The sequence below is a fragment of the Neopsephotus bourkii genome, unplaced genomic scaffold (assembly GCF_033783945.1).
Source record: "Neopsephotus bourkii isolate Nb327-2 ecotype Australia unplaced genomic scaffold, CSIRO-AGI_Nbou_v1 NB_739, whole genome shotgun sequence".
NCBI classification, from domain to species: domain Eukaryota; kingdom Metazoa; phylum Chordata; class Aves; order Psittaciformes; family Psittacidae; genus Neopsephotus; species Neopsephotus bourkii.
The window spans coordinates 1784232-1802948 of NW_026901237.1; the positions used below are offsets into that span (position 1 = coordinate 1784232).

General features: G+C 44.6%; 1 protein-coding gene across 4 annotated transcripts in view; it reads right to left on the reverse strand.

The window, feature by feature from the left end:
- Positions 1-123: 123 nt before the first annotated feature.
- Positions 124-18717, reverse strand: part of MAP3K13 (mitogen-activated protein kinase kinase kinase 13) — an 80364-nt gene continuing 61770 nt past the window's right edge. For 3 of the 4 annotated variants that reach the window (XM_061354458.1, XM_061354460.1, XM_061354459.1), the window contains 10 exons: positions 15861-16019; positions 13722-13830; positions 12661-12770; positions 11345-11461; positions 10682-10819; positions 8959-9703; positions 7507-7577; positions 4712-5009; positions 3943-4040; positions 124-3854 (listed from right to left, as the gene is read on the reverse strand). In XM_061354458.1, coding sequence (XP_061210442.1) covers positions 3818-3854; positions 3943-4040; positions 4712-5009; positions 7507-7577; positions 8959-9703; positions 10682-10819; positions 11345-11461; positions 12661-12770; positions 13722-13830; positions 15861-16019 — 1882 coding nt within the window. In that variant the 3' untranslated portion in view covers positions 124-3817. Of the gene's footprint in view, positions 4041-4711; positions 5010-7506; positions 7578-8958; positions 9704-10681; positions 10820-11344; positions 11462-12660; positions 12771-13721; positions 13831-15860; positions 16020-18717 lie in introns of all 4 variants that reach the window. The other variant, XM_061354461.1, reaches the window with a different exon arrangement.

The following is an 18717-nucleotide window of genomic DNA, read 5'->3' on the forward strand; positions in this document are numbered from 1 at the left end:
GCTCCTGATAGTTCCAATTCAGCTGTGTTCAGAGATAAATAATTAGTTATTAAACGGCTTCATGACACTGTCCCACAGTACACAAGAAACCATTCCCACATCACCAAACCAGCCTGAGAAGCATTGAAGTACACTGGCTTTTTATTCCATGCATTGTTTGCTTTGATAGTCATTCTTGTTTCCATCACTGTACACTGTTCAATACAAAAAAAAAATCAAGTTTGTATCAGGAATCCACAGAGCAGGGAGGAGGGAGATGAACACTACTGGACAGGGCCAAGATGAAATGGTTACTTAGAACACGACAGTGGGGAACGCAACATTCAGCTCTGGGAGAAAATCTAGGCTAGTGTTCAGGAGCTGTCAGCAGCCGTGAGAACTGGATCAGGGTAGTCAGGATGCTGAAAAAGGAACCCCCAGTTTACTTCTGCCCTGCAAATGTAGTGTTGCTGAGAGGAGAAAGGCTGACTTACACCTCTCAGCCCCATACCCTGCTAGGGGAGAAAATGTGAGGAACCGCAGCAGAGGTGCCCATACAGCAACATGGAGGTCATGTCTATGTGCAGATCTGGGGAGGTTTCATTAAGGAAAATGCCTATATAACCCCCTGGAAAACTGTCAGAAACTGCCAAGAATGCAGGGGAATGCTGAGCTACTCCTGCCTGCACACAGCCAAGGGCATGGGATGTGCGCAGCAGGAGCCTGGGATTACATCTCCATGGGTACAGTGTTATGTGTTTAGGCAAGGGGGGGATGCCCTAGTGGCAGTCCCAGAGGGACACTGCATAGTAGGCAGCAGTTAGGATGAGTGACACAGGACTGCAACAATGCAATGACTGGGGCATGTAAAGAAACTAGAGCTAAGTGTGGCAGCAGATAACCTGAAGGGTTCAGCTCTGCTGTTCCGGGCTGCAGAATGGGCCAGGGTCCCCACACAAGGATGGGGAGGAATCGGCACACACCTGGGACCACCTGGCCCAGAAGGGTCCCAAAATCCCACACATCAAAGCTTCTCCGCACCCCCAGAGGAGTTTCATTATATGGTGGAAGAGGGCTAAGCAGAGACCACAGCTACCAAAACCCCTCTGGGATCTTTTTGTCAGGGACTGAATCGTTGCAGACAAGTCCCTGTACAGAGACTGACAGGCCTGAGCTGGAGGCAGCTCTCCTTTGCCTGTAGGGCTGCCCTAGGACACCAGTGCTGCCCAGGCTGGGAATAGCCCTGCCTGCTGGAGCTCAAGAAGCCTGTCAGATCTGAGCAGCAGAGTGTCTCCAGGGGCATAAGGTCTGGCATCCTCTGCTATGGGGGACATTTGATGGCAGTTCTCAACCTCTGTATGCAATAGTTCAGTCTCTCTCTTTGTGTGCGTATGTTAAGTGCACACAGTTCTCCATTGTTAAATTCCTGTACCCCAGCCTCTAGCCTCCTGAGTGACAATCTGCACCACCTATTCCACCCCAAAATCCCCCTCACCCCATGACAGCAAAGTCATCTGTGTCCTTCCACCTCCTCCTGCCGCTGGCCAAGAGACAGAGAACATCTGGGGGGAAGAAATGAGGGATGAGAAGAGTGAGGAAACAAGAAAGAAGCCAGGAAAGAGCTTCATTCCCCAATGGCATTCTGCTTCCACCCAGAGCCAAGTATTGCTGCTGCATGCAGGTATGAGCTAGTTGCTCCCTCTCCAGCAACCTATTTGATCCTACACGAATAATCCACCATGCAGATCCACTGCTGGCCACCCCAATCTCATACCTGCTGCCCGGAGCAACTGCCCTCCTCTCTGCTTGTCCTTTTGAGTGCTCTTACCAGGGGATCTTGTTCATTTTGTGATCAGTTCAGAAGCCACTCACTCCCTTATCACCATTCCCCATGAGATCAGGAGCTGTTAACTCTACCAGCAAAATGAGCACATTGCAGCATTAACCATGAGGAGTACCATGAGGCTGACTGCATCCACCTCTCAGAGCAGCCTTGACAGGTTCTCTGGGCCAGTGTAACAGCATCCTTAGAAACCACGAGAGTCAGCCACTACTGACAGCTGCTGAGACCAGCTCTGCTCCCATTCCCCCCCCAGCAACCAGGGAGAAGGTAACATCACACAAACAGATTACAATTGTGCTAGCAGTGAAGCCAACCTTCTGATCTACAGAAATGATAATAAATAATAAAATAACATCATAACTTAAGATCTGTGTGTAGTCCAGCTACAAAAATTTAAAAATATGGGATAATTTAAACTCATACAATACTGCTCTCTGTATAAGTAAGACATTTTCCTTCATTTTGCCATGAGGCTATAAATTACCACAGTTAAATTCAAACCAGTATTTTAACATAAAATGTAAACAAACAAAGCAACAGAAGTACCTGTCCATGGTCCATTCCTGCCGTTCAGCTCAGGCTGGTGTGCCAGTCTGCAGAGCAGAACCCAGCACGCTAGGAAGGGCAGAGTGAAAGCTCTTGCAGGGCGACATCAGCTAAAGTGGTAGGGGGGGAATCGTGCTCTATCATTTTGTTCTCTTTAAATATTGTTTTAGAAGAGTAGTGTTTGAAGGGAAGGCACTATGAGTTCTATCAGAAAACAAATTTTTCTCATCTGCCAATGCCTCGGCCTGTCATATAGCAGTACTATCCTCACTTTCACCTGCAGAGTTTCAGCTTAAAGGAGAAACAGGCCTCACAGTGCACCTGAGACACAGCTGTGACACAGCTACCATCAAGATTCCCTGTGCAACCCATTTTGCACAAAGCCTGACATGAAGGGCAGGCAGCTGTTAATGCTTTCAAGAATGTACAGTGAATAAGGAGACAGAGCAGGGCTGATGCTCTTAATCTAGGCCAGTGATTCCCAGTCTTCCCCCCTCAACACACAGCTCTCTGCTGGTTATCGATGCTGTTGTAGGTGAGAGACTGCTTCTCCAAGTCCAGCACAGGCATCTCCAGTTTCCTCCCCAGAAGAGTGCTCAGGCTCTGCAGAATGTGCTTTCCACGGTTTGCAACTTCTTGCTTTTCCAACACTGATTTGATTGATTATTTTGACTGACTGAAACAGACAGGAGGTAAGAGAAGGAAGTAAACTGGGAAATGGCACACTGCATCTGAAAGAGGTTTCCCTGCTCAACTGGAGATCGACACTGCCAGAGTGAAGCAAGGACGATGTTAAGAAGTGCTCTTATACCAATTCTCGAGAGGACGAGGTTAGAATACATTTGCAGGATCTCACAACAAAATGCTGATTAAAAAAAAGAAACTAAAAATCCTTAAAATAAAACCCACTATTACATTCCTGGGGATGTATCAACTCAGAAGACCCTGGAAGTTAGCACCTCGGTACCAATATTCTCCAGGAACACGTCCAACCTTCTGATTAAAAATGACCCAGCTGGTTATACTGAATACGCTTTGTTCACAGGTTACCCTATAGTAAGGTCTTTTTATGCTTCCTCATTTGATAAGACTGAGTGGTTTAGTTTTCTTGATCTGTTCTCCAATCTTCAGGGCCATGAGGCCTGGTCCCCTGTGAAAGCAGCAAGAGAATCCCCCCGCGTCTGTACACATAGCTGTCCAGGCAGGACTCCCAGGATGTTTCTCTGTAATGTGCTTGCTTTCTGAACTTAATTTTTTTGCAACAAGTCTGTGTGTCTATAAATACAATCCACTCTTTACAGTAAAAAGTGTTAAAATGTCAAAAAAATAAATATCCATGTTACAGTAACTAGATTATTCAATAAAATACATCCCTGCCATTCTTGATTGAAATGCTCAAAGAGAATTAATTTCATTTGGACGTTTTCCAGAGATTCGGGTTATTGCAAATCACTCCTGGGGTGGGAAGGAGAAGCATCTTCTCTTCCTGTAAAGTGTGATGAAGGGGAATGAAGTGGAATCTCAGGGAAATCAAAATGCCAGTATCAGGAAGCTTTGGGGGAGATCTGTTTTACCAAGTAGCAGAGCTGCAGGGCTTATTGGTCCTGACTGTGGCATCAGAACACTCCCCTTCAGAAGAGTCACAGTCTGATTCTCCAAACTGTGCTGGGTTCTGCAAAGCAAAAGGAAAGGTGGAGACTTGAGCAATATTCCTGCACCGCAGATCAGCCCCACCATCCCAACCTGTTACAGCAGACAGGCAAAGGTCACCATCAGCAGAGAGATTAGCAGCACGCAGGAGATAACAACAGCGCACAATCACCCTGCCAAAGGTCACTCGTCTCCCCTCAACAAGGGGACAGCAGAAAAATATCTGGTCAGAGCATTACCAAGGACACGGAGTTATGAGAAGATGGCACAGCAAGCTCTGCCCTACTCCTCCCAAATACTTGGCAGACAGTAAAAGGAAGAAAATCATTCTAGCTTCGCCATCAAGACTGCCAATGGGTAAGCTTGAGGCAAACAGTTTATATCCATTCCATTTCATTACCTATGTACTATTATTATCCCACTTAATGCAACTGCAAATCTGATGGCCTCCCAACATCATGCTCATTTTGACCAGGAAATTATGTACAGCTTGCTTTGTGCTACTTTCCCCCAGCTACTCATCTGGCCAGTTATAAGAAAGATCTGTTTAAGCAGTTGCTCTGCTACAGTACATCTACCACAGCATTTCTTAGACAGTCATCCAAATTTCTGGCCTTTGGATTCATTTCCATAACATTTATGGGGGTTTTTACTCAACAGAAAGAAGAGGGGAGAACTAAACTTACAACTCACCTCACAGCTGTGTTCATCTGCACAAAGTTTGCCCAGAGACATCTGAGTCTTGACTCTCCGCACTGCACACTCTTTGTCTGAAAGCCCATCAGACTGGGTAGAGATTTCAATGGGGATCTCTGGAGTCTGGGACAACATGTCGTCCAGCTTCTCAGCCAGCTCATCTTCCAGCTTGGCTGCCACCTCATCCGGACTGTTTGAATGATCACTTGTGTTTCCCTCCTCTCCATCTGACACAGAGAAGTTCTCCGAGCTGAAGGTTGAGTAGGACTGGCAGCTACTGATGCAGCGGTGAGGTCTGCAAACCAGGACAGTAGATCAGCATGCAGCTTGTATCACAGTACCTCTGACTGCAGGTAGTTTCCTGGGTGCTGTGCTTGGCTATTCTGTTATACCTGGTCTTGACAGACTCCACTGCTGGTGCCTTTCAGCCCTGGGTGAGCCTTTCCCCAGGAGCACACTGCCAGCCAGAACAGTTAGAGCTTCTCAGTGGGCAGGTTTCCACACATGCTCTCACTGAACAAAGTAAGAATGAGCTAGAGAGCCAGCACAGCCTTACAGTTCAAACATCAGGAACTCTGTTTCTGACATAGCAAGAGCAGCCCTCTTTCAGAACATATATCACAATCAAACCCCTCACAACATTAGCAGTGCAGTGAATGCAGAGTGGCTGCTACACTCTACACAGGTTTCCCCAGCAAAATTCTCATCCTCCTTTCTGAAGCATGACATGCAGAGCAGAGTTTTGCACCTGTATTTTAACTGGCATCTTCAGCACAACATGAACAGGGCTTCCCTGCTGTAACAGGCAGCCTGGGCTGCTCAATCCCCTTCTCCCTAGAAGACATCACTCAGGCACAGCACATGCAATACTGCCTGGTTGTTTCTCCACACTGGGCTGAGGACTTGACACTTCCAAAAGCATCTTTGAGCAAACAAGGTTCTATCCCTTTCTAGGGATAGAAGGCTTCACATCAACTCTCCGAGAGTCTCTTCCCACTCTAAGAACACTCCTCCAGCTGCATCATAACTGATCTGCAAGGCTAGCAGGAAGAGCTCTCCAAAGTGCTGGGCTGCCTTTCTTATCTTGAAGCTATGGAAACCTACCACTGAATGATGTCATTCAATATCTGCATCTTTAAAATTCAGCTGTTTCTATTCTGACTTGTCTGCTACATGTTCATATTAGCTGATCTGCTCTGGAGCATAGTCTTCCTTAACAGTCCTTTGTCCTAAAGCAAGGCTGTACTTTAATATACAAACCTAAACTCTATTAGGTTTCAAATTGGGAAAAACAGTGATCCCAACAGCCAGGCTAGAATTTAGATACGTGCACTCAAAATGAAAGTCCTCAGTTACTTGAATGTGGAAATTGCTTCATACCAGGACTGAACAGTAATAGCTGTTCAATCATTATCATAATCAGCCAAATTATCAGTTGGCTGATCATGCCAGGAGACCCACAACAGGTCATCACACTGAATTTAGGAAAGGCAATTTGTCTTCCAAGCTAGTAAATCACAGAAGCAGCAACTATCACACAAGGACTGTATGAGTGAGCAAGCTCCTCTCGTTCAACGCTGTCTTTGACCCTAGGCAGGAAGACATAATCTGGGTAAAGTACGAGAAAACAGGGTGTGCAGACAGAGCCTGCTTTCTCCTGGCATATCTTCTTGGTTTGTACCACTCAGCAAATCCAACTTCTGAGCTGAAGATCAAACCTGCAGTGCCAATAGCCACTGATGGATCTATACTCCATAAATTTAGCACTTGTTTATGTTTTGATTTCCACCACATACCTAGACAAAGAGCTCCGCATCTGAAAGCATTTTGGATGGAAAAAGCCCTTTCTTTTTTTTCATTTTAAGCCCCCATTTGCTTCACGAAGTGTCTCTAACACAAAAGGTATCGTTTGTCCATTTTTTCCACATAAATTACAATTTCATGCACCTCCAGTACCATCTCCCCTCCTGCTAGACAAGTATTTCTCACGGACCTAATCTCTTTTTTTCTATGGAAACCACCTCTAACCATTCTTGTCAGACATTCTCAGTACCTTTTCAAGTTTTACCATGGTCTTTGAGCTGGGGCAATGAAGTTGGCATTCAGGAGTCAAGCTGCAGATGTGCTGTGAATGTATACAACAGCAGACACAATTTTATTTTCTGCTCTGCTTTCTTCCTAACAACCTTTAGCCTATTTGCCCACTGTATCACTTCTGCACTTCAAGCTGCTGCTTTCATAAAGCCACGGCACCAATTCCATGATCTATTTCCTGAGCACAGGACTGTAAAGCCCACTATTACATAGGCTTCAGTAAGAATGCCCCTTCAAGTTTTATTTTACAAGCAACACCATCAAATTTGATCTCCCTTGTTGTCACCTAGCTCTTCAATCCTACCTGAATCCAACTACAAAGGTGCTGGAGTCTGCTCCATTGCAGCAACAGTTAATAAACATTTGAAAGAGCCTACAAAGGGTCCTAACATTCAGGAAGCCTGAATCTGGTGAAACAGATGTAGCAGCTTATTATTATAGGCTGAATAATGTCATCAAGTGGGATCCAATTGTGCTATAAAAAGCTTGCAGAAGAAAGGCTGTGCTGAAGATACCACCTCAGAACAGGCTGAAAACAGTGAGCGAACATGGGGGAAAAACTGAGTGTGGACGGGACGCACTGAACACGATTCTATTCTTTTATCAGCACCTCTCACAGTTTCAGTCCTGGTGCTACGACAGTTCTCCTCCTGAGTTTTGTCCCAACAGAGACTGATTAGAGTGAATTCACCTTTTACCTTTGTCTGCGAGGGAACTCCACTTCACTGTCTACTTCACCCTCTTCCTCTTCTGAAGAGTCATCACCACTCTGGCAGAAAACAAGGACAGGAATGGTATCATTTTGGTGAAAGAACAAACATGCAACTACATGGTTGCCCTTTGGTCCTCCAGGACAAAGTCACAGTGCCAGCAGCCTGCAACAAGAGGAAAATAACCTGCACATCAGTGAAAATTGGCTCAGGCAGCTTCTCATCAGGAAATCCACAGTCTTCATGCTGCCATTTCTGAATTTGGAGTGATTGGCTTTGAAATACACTGGCGTACTTCAGCAGGTACTGAGTACATAACATTCCAGATTTTTACAGAAGCAAATTAAGTAGTTAATACCATTCTGAAACCCACATAAATTACTGAGTTTATCTAGCACTCTCAGCTTTACAACTTCAACTTCCTTCTGCATGAGCTCATCATGGAGCAGGATGGGGGATGATAAAGCCATTGCTGGTGTGTTTCACCATCTAGGAAAACTTGAGTTTTGTTCCATTCTCTACCTCAGCAATCGGAGCCCTTTATTCTCCTTTTCTCATCCAAATCCACCTCCTGCACTCTTAGTTTTTGCGGCCTCCTCCTAGCCTACCCAACCTGCCAACCCTTCATTCAGAATCAGACTCTTATTTCTCCCATCCCATTGTAATGCGAGGTCCTCCTCCCTTCAATCACGACACAAACCACACTCTTGGTCTCATCCTCCTTTTCCTTCAGTTTTACACCCAGACCCAGTTTTCCTCCTCTTTGAACTCACTCAGACTGGTTCCTACTTCTCTCATCACCTGGATGGAAGCAGGAAGAATGAACTGTTTCTGTACAACTGTGCTGTAACATCTTCTCGAACTCTTGCAAAACCTTCATAAACACACAAGAACTATGACTTTCAGTCAAAGGGATAGTTTCTGGCAGGTGCAGCAAAAGGCATGTCCCCGAGATGATGGCAAATGTTGAATTCCTGCTCCAAGACACAGCAGTGCTACAGATTCTCAATGAAACTGTTACAGGATATTTAACACCTCCAAAACAATGCAGTTACCCCCTCCTTTGTTTTGAGAAAGGCTTGAAAACATTTTGAGACAGCTGCAACAACAAAAATCCAGTAGACTGAGCTACAAACAAAAACTCACTAAATTTAAAGTAACAGACCTAGGTCCTATTAAAACCCCATTTGACAGCCCTCATTATTAGAAGTATGCTCCAATATGCCTACAGTACTTCTGACATTAAATGCATGTCCAGGTCACAAAGTGAAGTTCAGATAGGCATTATTTCTTTAAGATAAAGTTGTACATGTAACTCTACTGCTATGTGCATGGGAAACATGGCTTTGCTACTATCCTATATCCAGACACCTCCTTTTGGTGGAGAGGGAAAAGAGGAACAAAATTTGGATTTTCTAAATCACTACATTTTGTCCTTACCTTCTGAATGGGTCTTGCTTTGCAAGGTAGCACTGAGGAAGCAATGTGCTGAGGAGTACCTAGGGCAGATGCTGACTTACAGCTGTCAAAGCCCTCTTCATCCATCTTCTCAATGAACTGAGCGTTTTCATACAGGGAAACAGATGTTGGTGATTGAGAATGGCTCATCCCTGTTTCAACAGATGACATCTGCACCTGACCACTGTCCTCTTCCCTGCACTCTAGACAGGAATTATATGGATCCGTTTTGCAACACTCCCAATGATCAGCTTTGCTTTCTTTGCTCTCCAGGTTCCTTCGGCAATCTGCTTCCATGGCAGCAGAGATGAGGTCAGGGCTAGAACCAGACATCCGCCTTTGCGCGTGGTTACTGAGAGGGCTCCGCAGCGCTGCTGCAGGGCCAAAGTACCTTAAGTTGTTTGCACAATTGGCAATATCTTGTCCGTGGGCATGAAGCCGTGAGTGATGGCCATGTGGATGGCTGTGGCCAGGTTGCTGTGGTAGGCCAGAGTGATGAGAAGGATTATGAGGTGGAGGAGGAGGTGCATCGTCTTGCACTGGCTGGTTTTTCAAGATCCCTGCAAAATCATTGTAGCTGCCTTTGCTGTTCCCTCGGCGGTGACGTGGCTTACTGCGGTAGCGGCTTTTGCCACTCAGCGTGGACATTTTGGGACTTCCTGAGACTGGTGAGCCATTAGATGCTGCTTCTGTGCTGGGTATGCCCTCTGACTTCAGTAGATCTGGCCTGAGAGAGTCAGCAGAAGTTACTCATTAAACCACACTCAGACATGACAACAGCTTGGAGTCAGGATGAAGAGGCAGCTGTAGCCTTTTTAAAATCTACAGGCTACCCTCTTATTCAGCTGTTTGACTTGTGCATTTTAGTTTAATTTACTTCTCTCCACTCAATGTCCTTTCTGTTCAGCTTATGCTCTACACTTTTTTCTTGGTGCTTTTTCCAATATATGCCACATACTCTCCCTTTTTCCACTCTTATTTTGATGTTCTGCTCCCAAAATAGCTCCTTCCTAAGACCTTGGTGCAGGGCATGCCTCTTACTATGCACTCAGCATGGTAGGGTCCCAACCTGCTGATGGTTACCAGCCTGCTCATTTCAGAAGCATGTGTGACTATTATTTCAGAGTAATTATTTACTGTTAATCAGGACTTTCTAACTTCTGGAAACCCAGAAAATAAAGAAGAATAAGATAGACAGCTCCCATTTAAAAAAATAAATATCTCTTACTGAAAGTCATGCAGAAGAGACACAGCTGAAAAGGACAGCATGAATTCCCAAATCTCTAATCCTAATTTAATTCCTCAGTAGTGAAACCATCCTCTCTGAGGACTGTCTTATTCCCACAATTCCTCACCCCTCTTATTACTATTGAAGTCAAGGACGATCTAAACTTTTCTCTGCTTGGACAGTTAGAAATTTAAGACAATACATTGAACACCTCCTGTCAAAGCAACACCATCTGCGAAAAAATTATATGGGCCAAACAGCTCCAGAAAGCTGCCCAGGTAGAAGGGACGGCAGAATTCTTTCCTTCTACCTTCAGATAATTAAACAGATGTGGTTCTGAGGATCAGACCATGCCCAAGAGTGAACATCCCTTTGGCATGTTCTTTGCTGTCATCAGCCTCAAAGGCAAGTAAGCTGCCTGCTTATCTCAGTGGGGATCTACCACTGGTTCCTGGCACAGGGCTAGGTTGCTCTTACCGTTTAGTCTGGCTGCCTGGTTTATGGGAGACCCCTTTCCTCTTCATCAGCTTCTCCACTGTATTGGGGTGGATTATTGGTCTAACTGGGTGGCGTTTGTAAGTCCCAGGATATTTCTTTTCCACTGCTTGTTCCCTCCTGAATCACAGGGAAGAAAACCAAACCCCATAAAACAGATCAGTTCTCTCTTATCCAAGTGCAGCTCCTGCAGGGCAGAAGCACAGCTCCACTGCAAGCACACTGTGTGCCTGTTTCTCAGCTATGGCTGGGTGCAACACAACATGCAGCATGAAAGGGTATAATCCTTTTCTAAATCCTCTCTGCAGAGATCAGGCAGTTGGAACAGGGCCCTAGCACACAGTCTTGAAACAACACTGCTTTTTTTCTTTACAAACGGGCCAAAGGACACCAGCATCATATGGGAAAGGTGCCTTTCTCCAGTCAGTGAACACTGGGTAAAGATATGTGCACTAAGTGGTCTGCAGTAATCTCCTCTTAAGGGGCCTCTCTCTGCTTGTCAGCTCTTTACTTACCCTGTGAGCTTGTCAGGGGACACTAAATCTACAAGTACCACTGAGCAGTTTAGATGTAAAGAACTGTTTTTTTGATCCTGTATGCATATTGCCACATGCATGGCATGCCGTTAGGCCTAGAAATACATACTTTATGAGCTCCTTCTCACGGACCTCCAGCTGCAGCATAATAGCACTGAGCTCCATGTATAAGTTATTGGCTCGTTCCAGTTTCCTCTCATAGTGTTCACGGATATCTAATGCATGTCTGAAAAACAGAAAAGTTGTTATTCCACAGTTCACGGACCAAGAGAGGAGGATAAGTATAGGTGCTTTAGGGAAAAACCTTTTAAAAGCCCAATTTGCCAGCTGTATTGCACTGAAACTCAGAGAGAGATAACAGTGAATGGTAACTAAGAGCTTGATACAGCAATGAATCATTGTGAGATTTAGAAAGCATTTCAGTCTTGAAAGAGTGGCAACACTTCTCACTAGAGAAGCTGCAAATGCCTCACATGCATCCTTTGGCCAAGCCCTGAACATCCTGTTTGCACAGAGAAGGGGCTAAATCAGCTTCTAAAGAAACAGGGAAAAAAGTCATCCCTTTGTATTTCACAAAAAGCAATATTACCCTATAACTACTATATAGCTGCAGAAGACATCTTGACCCACAGCTGAAAGATGCGACTATCAAAAGCTCCCTAGGGCTAGGGAACACTCATCAACAACTACATAAAACTGCTAAATGAGGTTTTCTTTAGACTCACAAATTGGACATAGAACTGCTACTCAGTGGTTCATGTTTCTCTGTCACAACTACGTTTGCAAATGTGTATCACAGAAGATAACACTTTCTTAAATAAACATTCCGCTTTCATTGTTAAGCTGGTGTAATGTTCAAAATGAATTTCAGTAGGCTGGTAAATTGAAGTGTGCTCACTTCTCTGGAAATAACTAATCCAAAGAAAGTATCACGGCAGAGAAAGCTCACAGCACACTGCAAGATGCATTTTCCACTGAGATGGATGTACAGGCTTCAATGCTGTCAACACATACATTAAAACTCAGGCAGAAACATTCTCTGGTAAACACACAGCCCTTTGCCCATCTTGCCTGGAGCAAACTGCTCAGACTGCCCAAAAGCAGGGAGAGTTTCTACTGTTTTGATCTCTCTCTCTCTCTCTCTCTCTCTAGATTCCCATCTGCCAAGCAGCGCTCAAGGCCTAGGGCACATCCATGGGAACTTCAGTTTCTGGAATCACAAGGAATTTAGGCTGCCCAAATTTATACCATCAGGAATACTGCAGTCTGTTTTGAGGTCATCAGTAAAAGAGGAGCATGAAAACATTTGGGGGCTAGAGCACATGCCCTGTGAAGAGAAGCTGAGGGAGCTGGGCTCATTTAGCTGGAGAAGAGAAGGGCTGGGTGGGAAAAGTGAGCAGTCAACATAAAAGTCTGTCAACAGACCTCAGCTCTTCTCTTCGACGACGAATCAATTCTTCATCTAGCCGGTGGATACAAGTTCCTTCACTTTTAATTTTCTCAAAATGTTTCTTCACTTCTTCTCTCCATTCAGCCTAGGAAAGCAATTTACCTTTAGGTATTTACAATGTATTGGGATCCCTAGCTGCACCAAAGAAACACTCTCAGGCAACATTCTTTGTGTCTGCAGAAAATTACAGGTTTAGGTTGAAAACATGTTTCTGGTAATTCAATTATTTGGGTAACAACATTGCAGCATGTTTAGCTTTTTCTGATGGTGTTTTCATTTGTGCTCCAATTAGTTTAAAATATAACTGCATTTTTTTAAATGTATATTTTTAAGAATTCCTGAAGCTCTTTTCATCTTAACACAACATTTTGTCCCTTTTGCCATTTAAAGTAAACTTAAAGGCTTATGATTTGGAAAGCTATATTCATAACAACAACTGTCATTGGAGTGATACCACCTCTGTTTTCCCCTTAAAGCCCTGGTGCTTGCAGGTTGAATAAATACACCTGCTTCCTCACATAAACCCCAACACCATATAGATCCTCTCTACTGGAGGCAAGGTTTCATTCTCATTCCCTCCTTGGAAGTAGACAACAGCACACTGGGTGGGACTCAGAGGAATCTTTGAGAACAGTTTTAGATCTTTTCTGAAAGTCCCAGAATCCCTTCACTGCCCTGTAACAGCTCTTTGTCCCACTGGCTGCCTGCTCATCTTCACTATGAATGCAATGGTTCCGCTCTCAGCAGTCTCACGGTCTCCTATACAACAGTACTGGGAGAACAGCTGGGAGCAGAACATCTAAAGTCAGCAGTCTGAGGGAGAAGTGAATGAGACAATGCTGAGTTTCTGACTCACGTCAGCAGCTTAGTTTGTGAAAGTTTGGGGGAAAGATTTTCAGATACTCATCAGTTTGCTTTTCCCTAGGAGTCAAATTGAAATCACGGATCCAGATTTCTGCTGTACTCAGTGGAGCCTCCGAAATTAGATCATTGGAGCTAACTCTTGTACTATGGGCTACAGCCATTCTACAGTTACCTGTGATTTGAAGTAGGTTTCCTGAGGAGTAGCCAGCACATCAGCAGATGCAATATCCAGGTGCATCAGTGTTTGCCGGAAAGAGGGACGATTCCGGGGCTTGCTCTGCCTGAACCAAAACAAATACCCAAGCATTAGGTGAGGTTAACACTGCTAGCTTCTCCTACCATTCTGAAAGGCTTTCTCACTAGACCATGTTCTCTGTATTGTGTAGCTGACAGATTAGAGCAAAGGAGCTTTTGTGGCTTTCTCTTTTTCTGAATATGAGTTGCTTTATAACCATCTTTGGTTTGTGATGATCTATTCTGAAGACACACAGAGATGAAAATCATCTAAAATAGGAAAATGTGTTTACAAAGTGAAAGACAGGATACAAACTGAAACTGTTCCTAACTTGTTTGTCAAGACCAAACAGGTGTAAGTTCACTATCATGGTAACTTCCAAATTTTAGAATGGTAATACTCAATCTAGTAGAGATGATAATTTACATTCAACAAAACAGGGTGTTTATAAACACCAATGTCTCTGTGTTGCCACACAGTACATGCCTGAGCCTACAAGTATTGTAATGCACTAAACATCTAAGATCACATTCAAGTACAAAAGCATTTGTATCTTTGAGAAAAGACACCAGTACTTGAGCTTCAGCACTGAACCCACCAGACTTGTTGCATGGATTCCGTGCCCAGGACAAAAAACAGCTTCTTCAGCCACCTCTCCCCTACAAACCACCTACTCCCACTAGGTGGAGATAAAAGTGTATGTACTCGGTGTTGAGAGCCTGCCTTTTGCAGCCATGCCTAGAAGCACAGCCAGGCAGAGCAGCCTCAGCACAGATACTGCGACAGCATGACCTGCTGCAGCTCAGGGTCAGGGGGGTAAGCAGCCACCTGAAAAGACCCATAAATGCTCTCACCTGTTCTGCCCTTTGTGCCATCAAAAGGATGGCTGGTAAAATTCATGGAGTGGGAAAATGCTGAAGACCCCTTACACTCCATGTCAAATGCGATTACAAGGACAAAGCATTTCCCATGTCTATCCCTGTAAAATCCCAGTTCCATAAAGAAAGCTTTAACTTCTCTTTGTCCAGTTTAAAACCCAGTCACTTATAAAGGGTTTCAGAGTGAAAAATCATTTCCTTTCACCCTGGAGGCAATCTATAGAAATTTTACCCCTACTCTCCTTCTATCTAGTTTTCTCTTTGCACAGAACTACCTTTCATCACCTACTTTGCTACAACAAAGCACCCACCTCTGTGAAGGCTACTAAAGATGACCTTCATGCTGTCTGACCTTGTATCATAGAATTAACTAGGGTAGAAAAGAACTTTAAGATCATCGAGTCTAACCTTTATTCCAGGACTGGCAAGAGCACCACTGAACCATGTCACTAAGGGCCTCATCTGCACGGTCTGTGAACACTTCCAGGGACTGTGACTACCACTGCCCTGGGCAGACTGTTTGAATGTCTGACCACCCTTCTGGTGAAGAAATTTTTCCTAATATCTAATCTAACCCTCCCCTGCTCCAATTTGAGGCCATTTCCTCTTGTCCTATCACTTGTTACTTCAGAGAAGAGACCAGCCACCTCCTCTCTCCGTCCTCTTTTCAGGTAGCTGTAGAAAGAGATAAGTTCCCTTCCTTTTCTCCAGACTAAACATCCCCAGTTCCCTCAGCCACTCCTTACAAGACATGTGCTTCCAGACTCTCCATCAGCTCTTCTCTGGACTCCGAATCCTGATTCACACTGGTCAGCCAACTCAGAAGTAATCATCATCCTGCTGGGGTTCCCATCAACTTCTACTGCCCCATTTCTCTCCTGTTGAATTCCTTCCCCCTCACTAGCCTGTCTCAATAGCATCCCCCACTCCCTCCCCTACCCATCTGCCCAGCAAACCACACAGGTTGCTTCCTGCTTCCCCTAACCAACAAACATCCTCCTGGAGTCCAAGCCTGCTGCCACAAGGATGCAGAAGCAAAACGTTAAAACTTACTGCTCTCATGACAAGCGTGAGAGTATTCAAGAGCCCTCTGCTCTGGGCTCAACACCCTGACTCCGGTTTCACTGGTTTTACTGGGAGTCTGGCAAGAGTAGGGAGCCAGCCTTGGGTCTGTGCAGTGTGGGGTTCAGGCTCTTACCAAGTCTGCTTCATGAGGATTTTGAAGCCATCTGGGCAGGTAGAAGGGACTGGAAGATGCAGGCTGTTGCTACCCACACCCCAAATGATGGCTGAAGAGTCCACATCCTTGTAGGGTATCTCTCCTGTAAGCAGCTCCCATAAAACTACCCCAAACGACCTGATGAAGAAATAAATCAGGATAAAAGCTTCTGTGTGAATTCAATTTAACAGAAACACGTGGAGCTTGAAAAAAAACCCCACTGTTTGATCTGAAATGGCAAGTAGGTGCAAGTGTGTTTACATACTAATTTTTACCAAAGAGTACCTATTTCACCTACCAGGTAACTCTTCCTCCTCTGCCCCAGCCCTGGGCTGAACACCAAATCACACTGGTTTTCACCCACCCTTCCCTATTTGTGAGATTTTAAAGAACCTGAAAGCACATTTTCTGCACAGATAAAGCTTACTCCTGGTAAATGAAAAGGAAAGTCAGCTTTCCTCAGATAGACTTTTGACTGCTCTTATTGGTAAGAACAGTTATTCTGTTATTCTACTAGTTACTCAGTTATTTCTAACTGATAAGTGTCTTACAGAGAAAACACATCAAAGGTTTTGTGGGTTTTTTTTAAACACTTAACTTTGTTTTCCCTAGACAAAAGCTCCCTCTGCTGTTACAGATACTCCCTAGGTAAAGAGTTTTGCAGGCTTGAGGCTCGGCGCTACAACAACTACAACATAGAAACTAAGAAGCAAATGCAACATGCCTAAGTGACAGTATCATAAGCGCATGCAGTCTCATCCAGTATTTCTTTTGTGCTGAAGAAAGGTAGGCTGAAAGGGAAAAAAAATAATTAAGAGGACTCTTCCTGGAAAAGAGTCTCCTATTACAAGAACTGAAAGGCCCAGGTGAAGAAACTCACTCTGCTTCTCTTCCTTAGATCAACAGGGACCAAAACCTAAATTTATAACAGGAAACAGCTACTTGGTTTATTTATAATCTTCACTCAGTAAAACACCAAAGACATCTCAAACCAGTCAATACAGAGGTAATCAAAATGCTGCTGAGAACCAACACCACTCTTACTGTACATAAACAACCACCTGCAATGCAAGCTGAGGTACAGCCCTCTCAATTTCAAACCCAGATGTATCACCTTACCTGCCTGCCCCATCCACCTGTGGGACACCAGCCCTGCCAAGCTTGCTTCACCAGGTGAAAAGTGAGAAGTGAGTTTCTGGCTTGTACTAATATCAAGTTGCTTTTAGTAAGTACAGACGAACTGCCTGGGTTTGAACAACCAGTCAGGAAACAGAACTTCATGTGAAAAACACTGCACTTCCAAAGCCTGTTGGCTTCAAATCTTGGGGGGAAGAAGGACCAAAAAGCAAATCTGAACATTTTTTCCCTCAAAACATTTTCCCCTGGGCTGCAGGAAAGCATATGGGACAAACTACGAGGACACCCTATCTGGTTTCAGCTTTGTTATGACTAAGAACTGACAAAGGATTTGTGTATGATTAAGACAAAGGATTTTCAAGACTCCTGGTAAGATGATAGATTTATTTTCTTTTAGCATGCTGTTAAAGAGGAAAGAGAGCAGACATTTATAAGCAGCTCAGGAGCTGTTCTCATTTGTTGTCAGCATTCATGAACATCACTTTTACTCATATTGGAGAAGGAATGGATATCAAGGAGGAGTTTGAGCAATTGTGGCTGCAACGAACTCAAGAACTTGCACCAAAGAACCTACAGGTTTGCAACAAGAAGCAACATCTCTAAGTCACTGAGGAAAGGAGGAAGGGAGTGCCCAGATCTTCAACACAGCAAGCAGGTGGTTTTTATTGTACATGGTGGTCCACACAATATTCCTTAACTTAAGCCACTCTAAAGGACAGAAAGATGAGAGTGGAAATCCAGCAATATGCCTCCTCATGAGCCTGTGATTCAAAGGAAGGAGCCTCAAAAGACAAATGTCAAGTCTATTTTCTTTCCAAAACTACCCAAGAGTTTCTCCTAGAAGAGCTGCCTCTGCTAAGGCCTGCTACATCCACACAAAACGAACACACAAAACACTGTGGGCACAAGAAGATCTGTATACTGAAGATTACAAGACTTTCCCTGTCCCTTCAGGAAATCTTGACTTAAAGTCATGACCTAGCTCTGAGCTACAACACCAGCAGCAGCCTGCTGTGTGACTCCACTTGCACTCTGAACCACCCATGGCTTTGACCTGCAGCTTCATGCTGCGTGAGGGAGATGACAGCATTTGAAGCTGAAAAAACACAAGAAAGAAAATTCATCTTGGCCGGCAAGCAGGGAAAGGGCATCTGCCCAGGGTGCTGACATTTAACATGCAAAAATAAGGCAGAAACATAGTTGCAGTTCCCTTGAGGACCCCAAAAACTGAGAAGGCTGAGTCCTCTCTCAAGCACGTTTAATAGCATGGAGATCTGAACCTTTCCTGTGTTCCCTTGTACACAGAACATTTCACGTGGGATAGAAAGAGGCATTCAAAAAACTCTTACGATATATCCTGGTTTCACCCCTCTCAGGCCCAGTGTTAGGGGTTAGACTGACTGGACTATAATCCTGTGGCTGTATATACAACAGGAGAGCCCAGTATAAGGAAGGCGAAAGCTGGTTGGACCCTTCAAGCTAGCAGAGTAGAGGCCCCCCTACAACTCAAGTGTGGCCCTAAAGAGGATAGAAAGCAAGTGAAAAACAATCTGGCTGCAGAAGTTGAGGTGGCTTCTAAGCACCAGGAGTGGAAGAAGGCTCTGGCCTGAATAATGACGCAGGGAAGAGCTGTTGCATTTGCTTACTGCAAGACACAGATAGTCTTGCACTGCATCTCGCTAGGTACCTTCAGATGTCA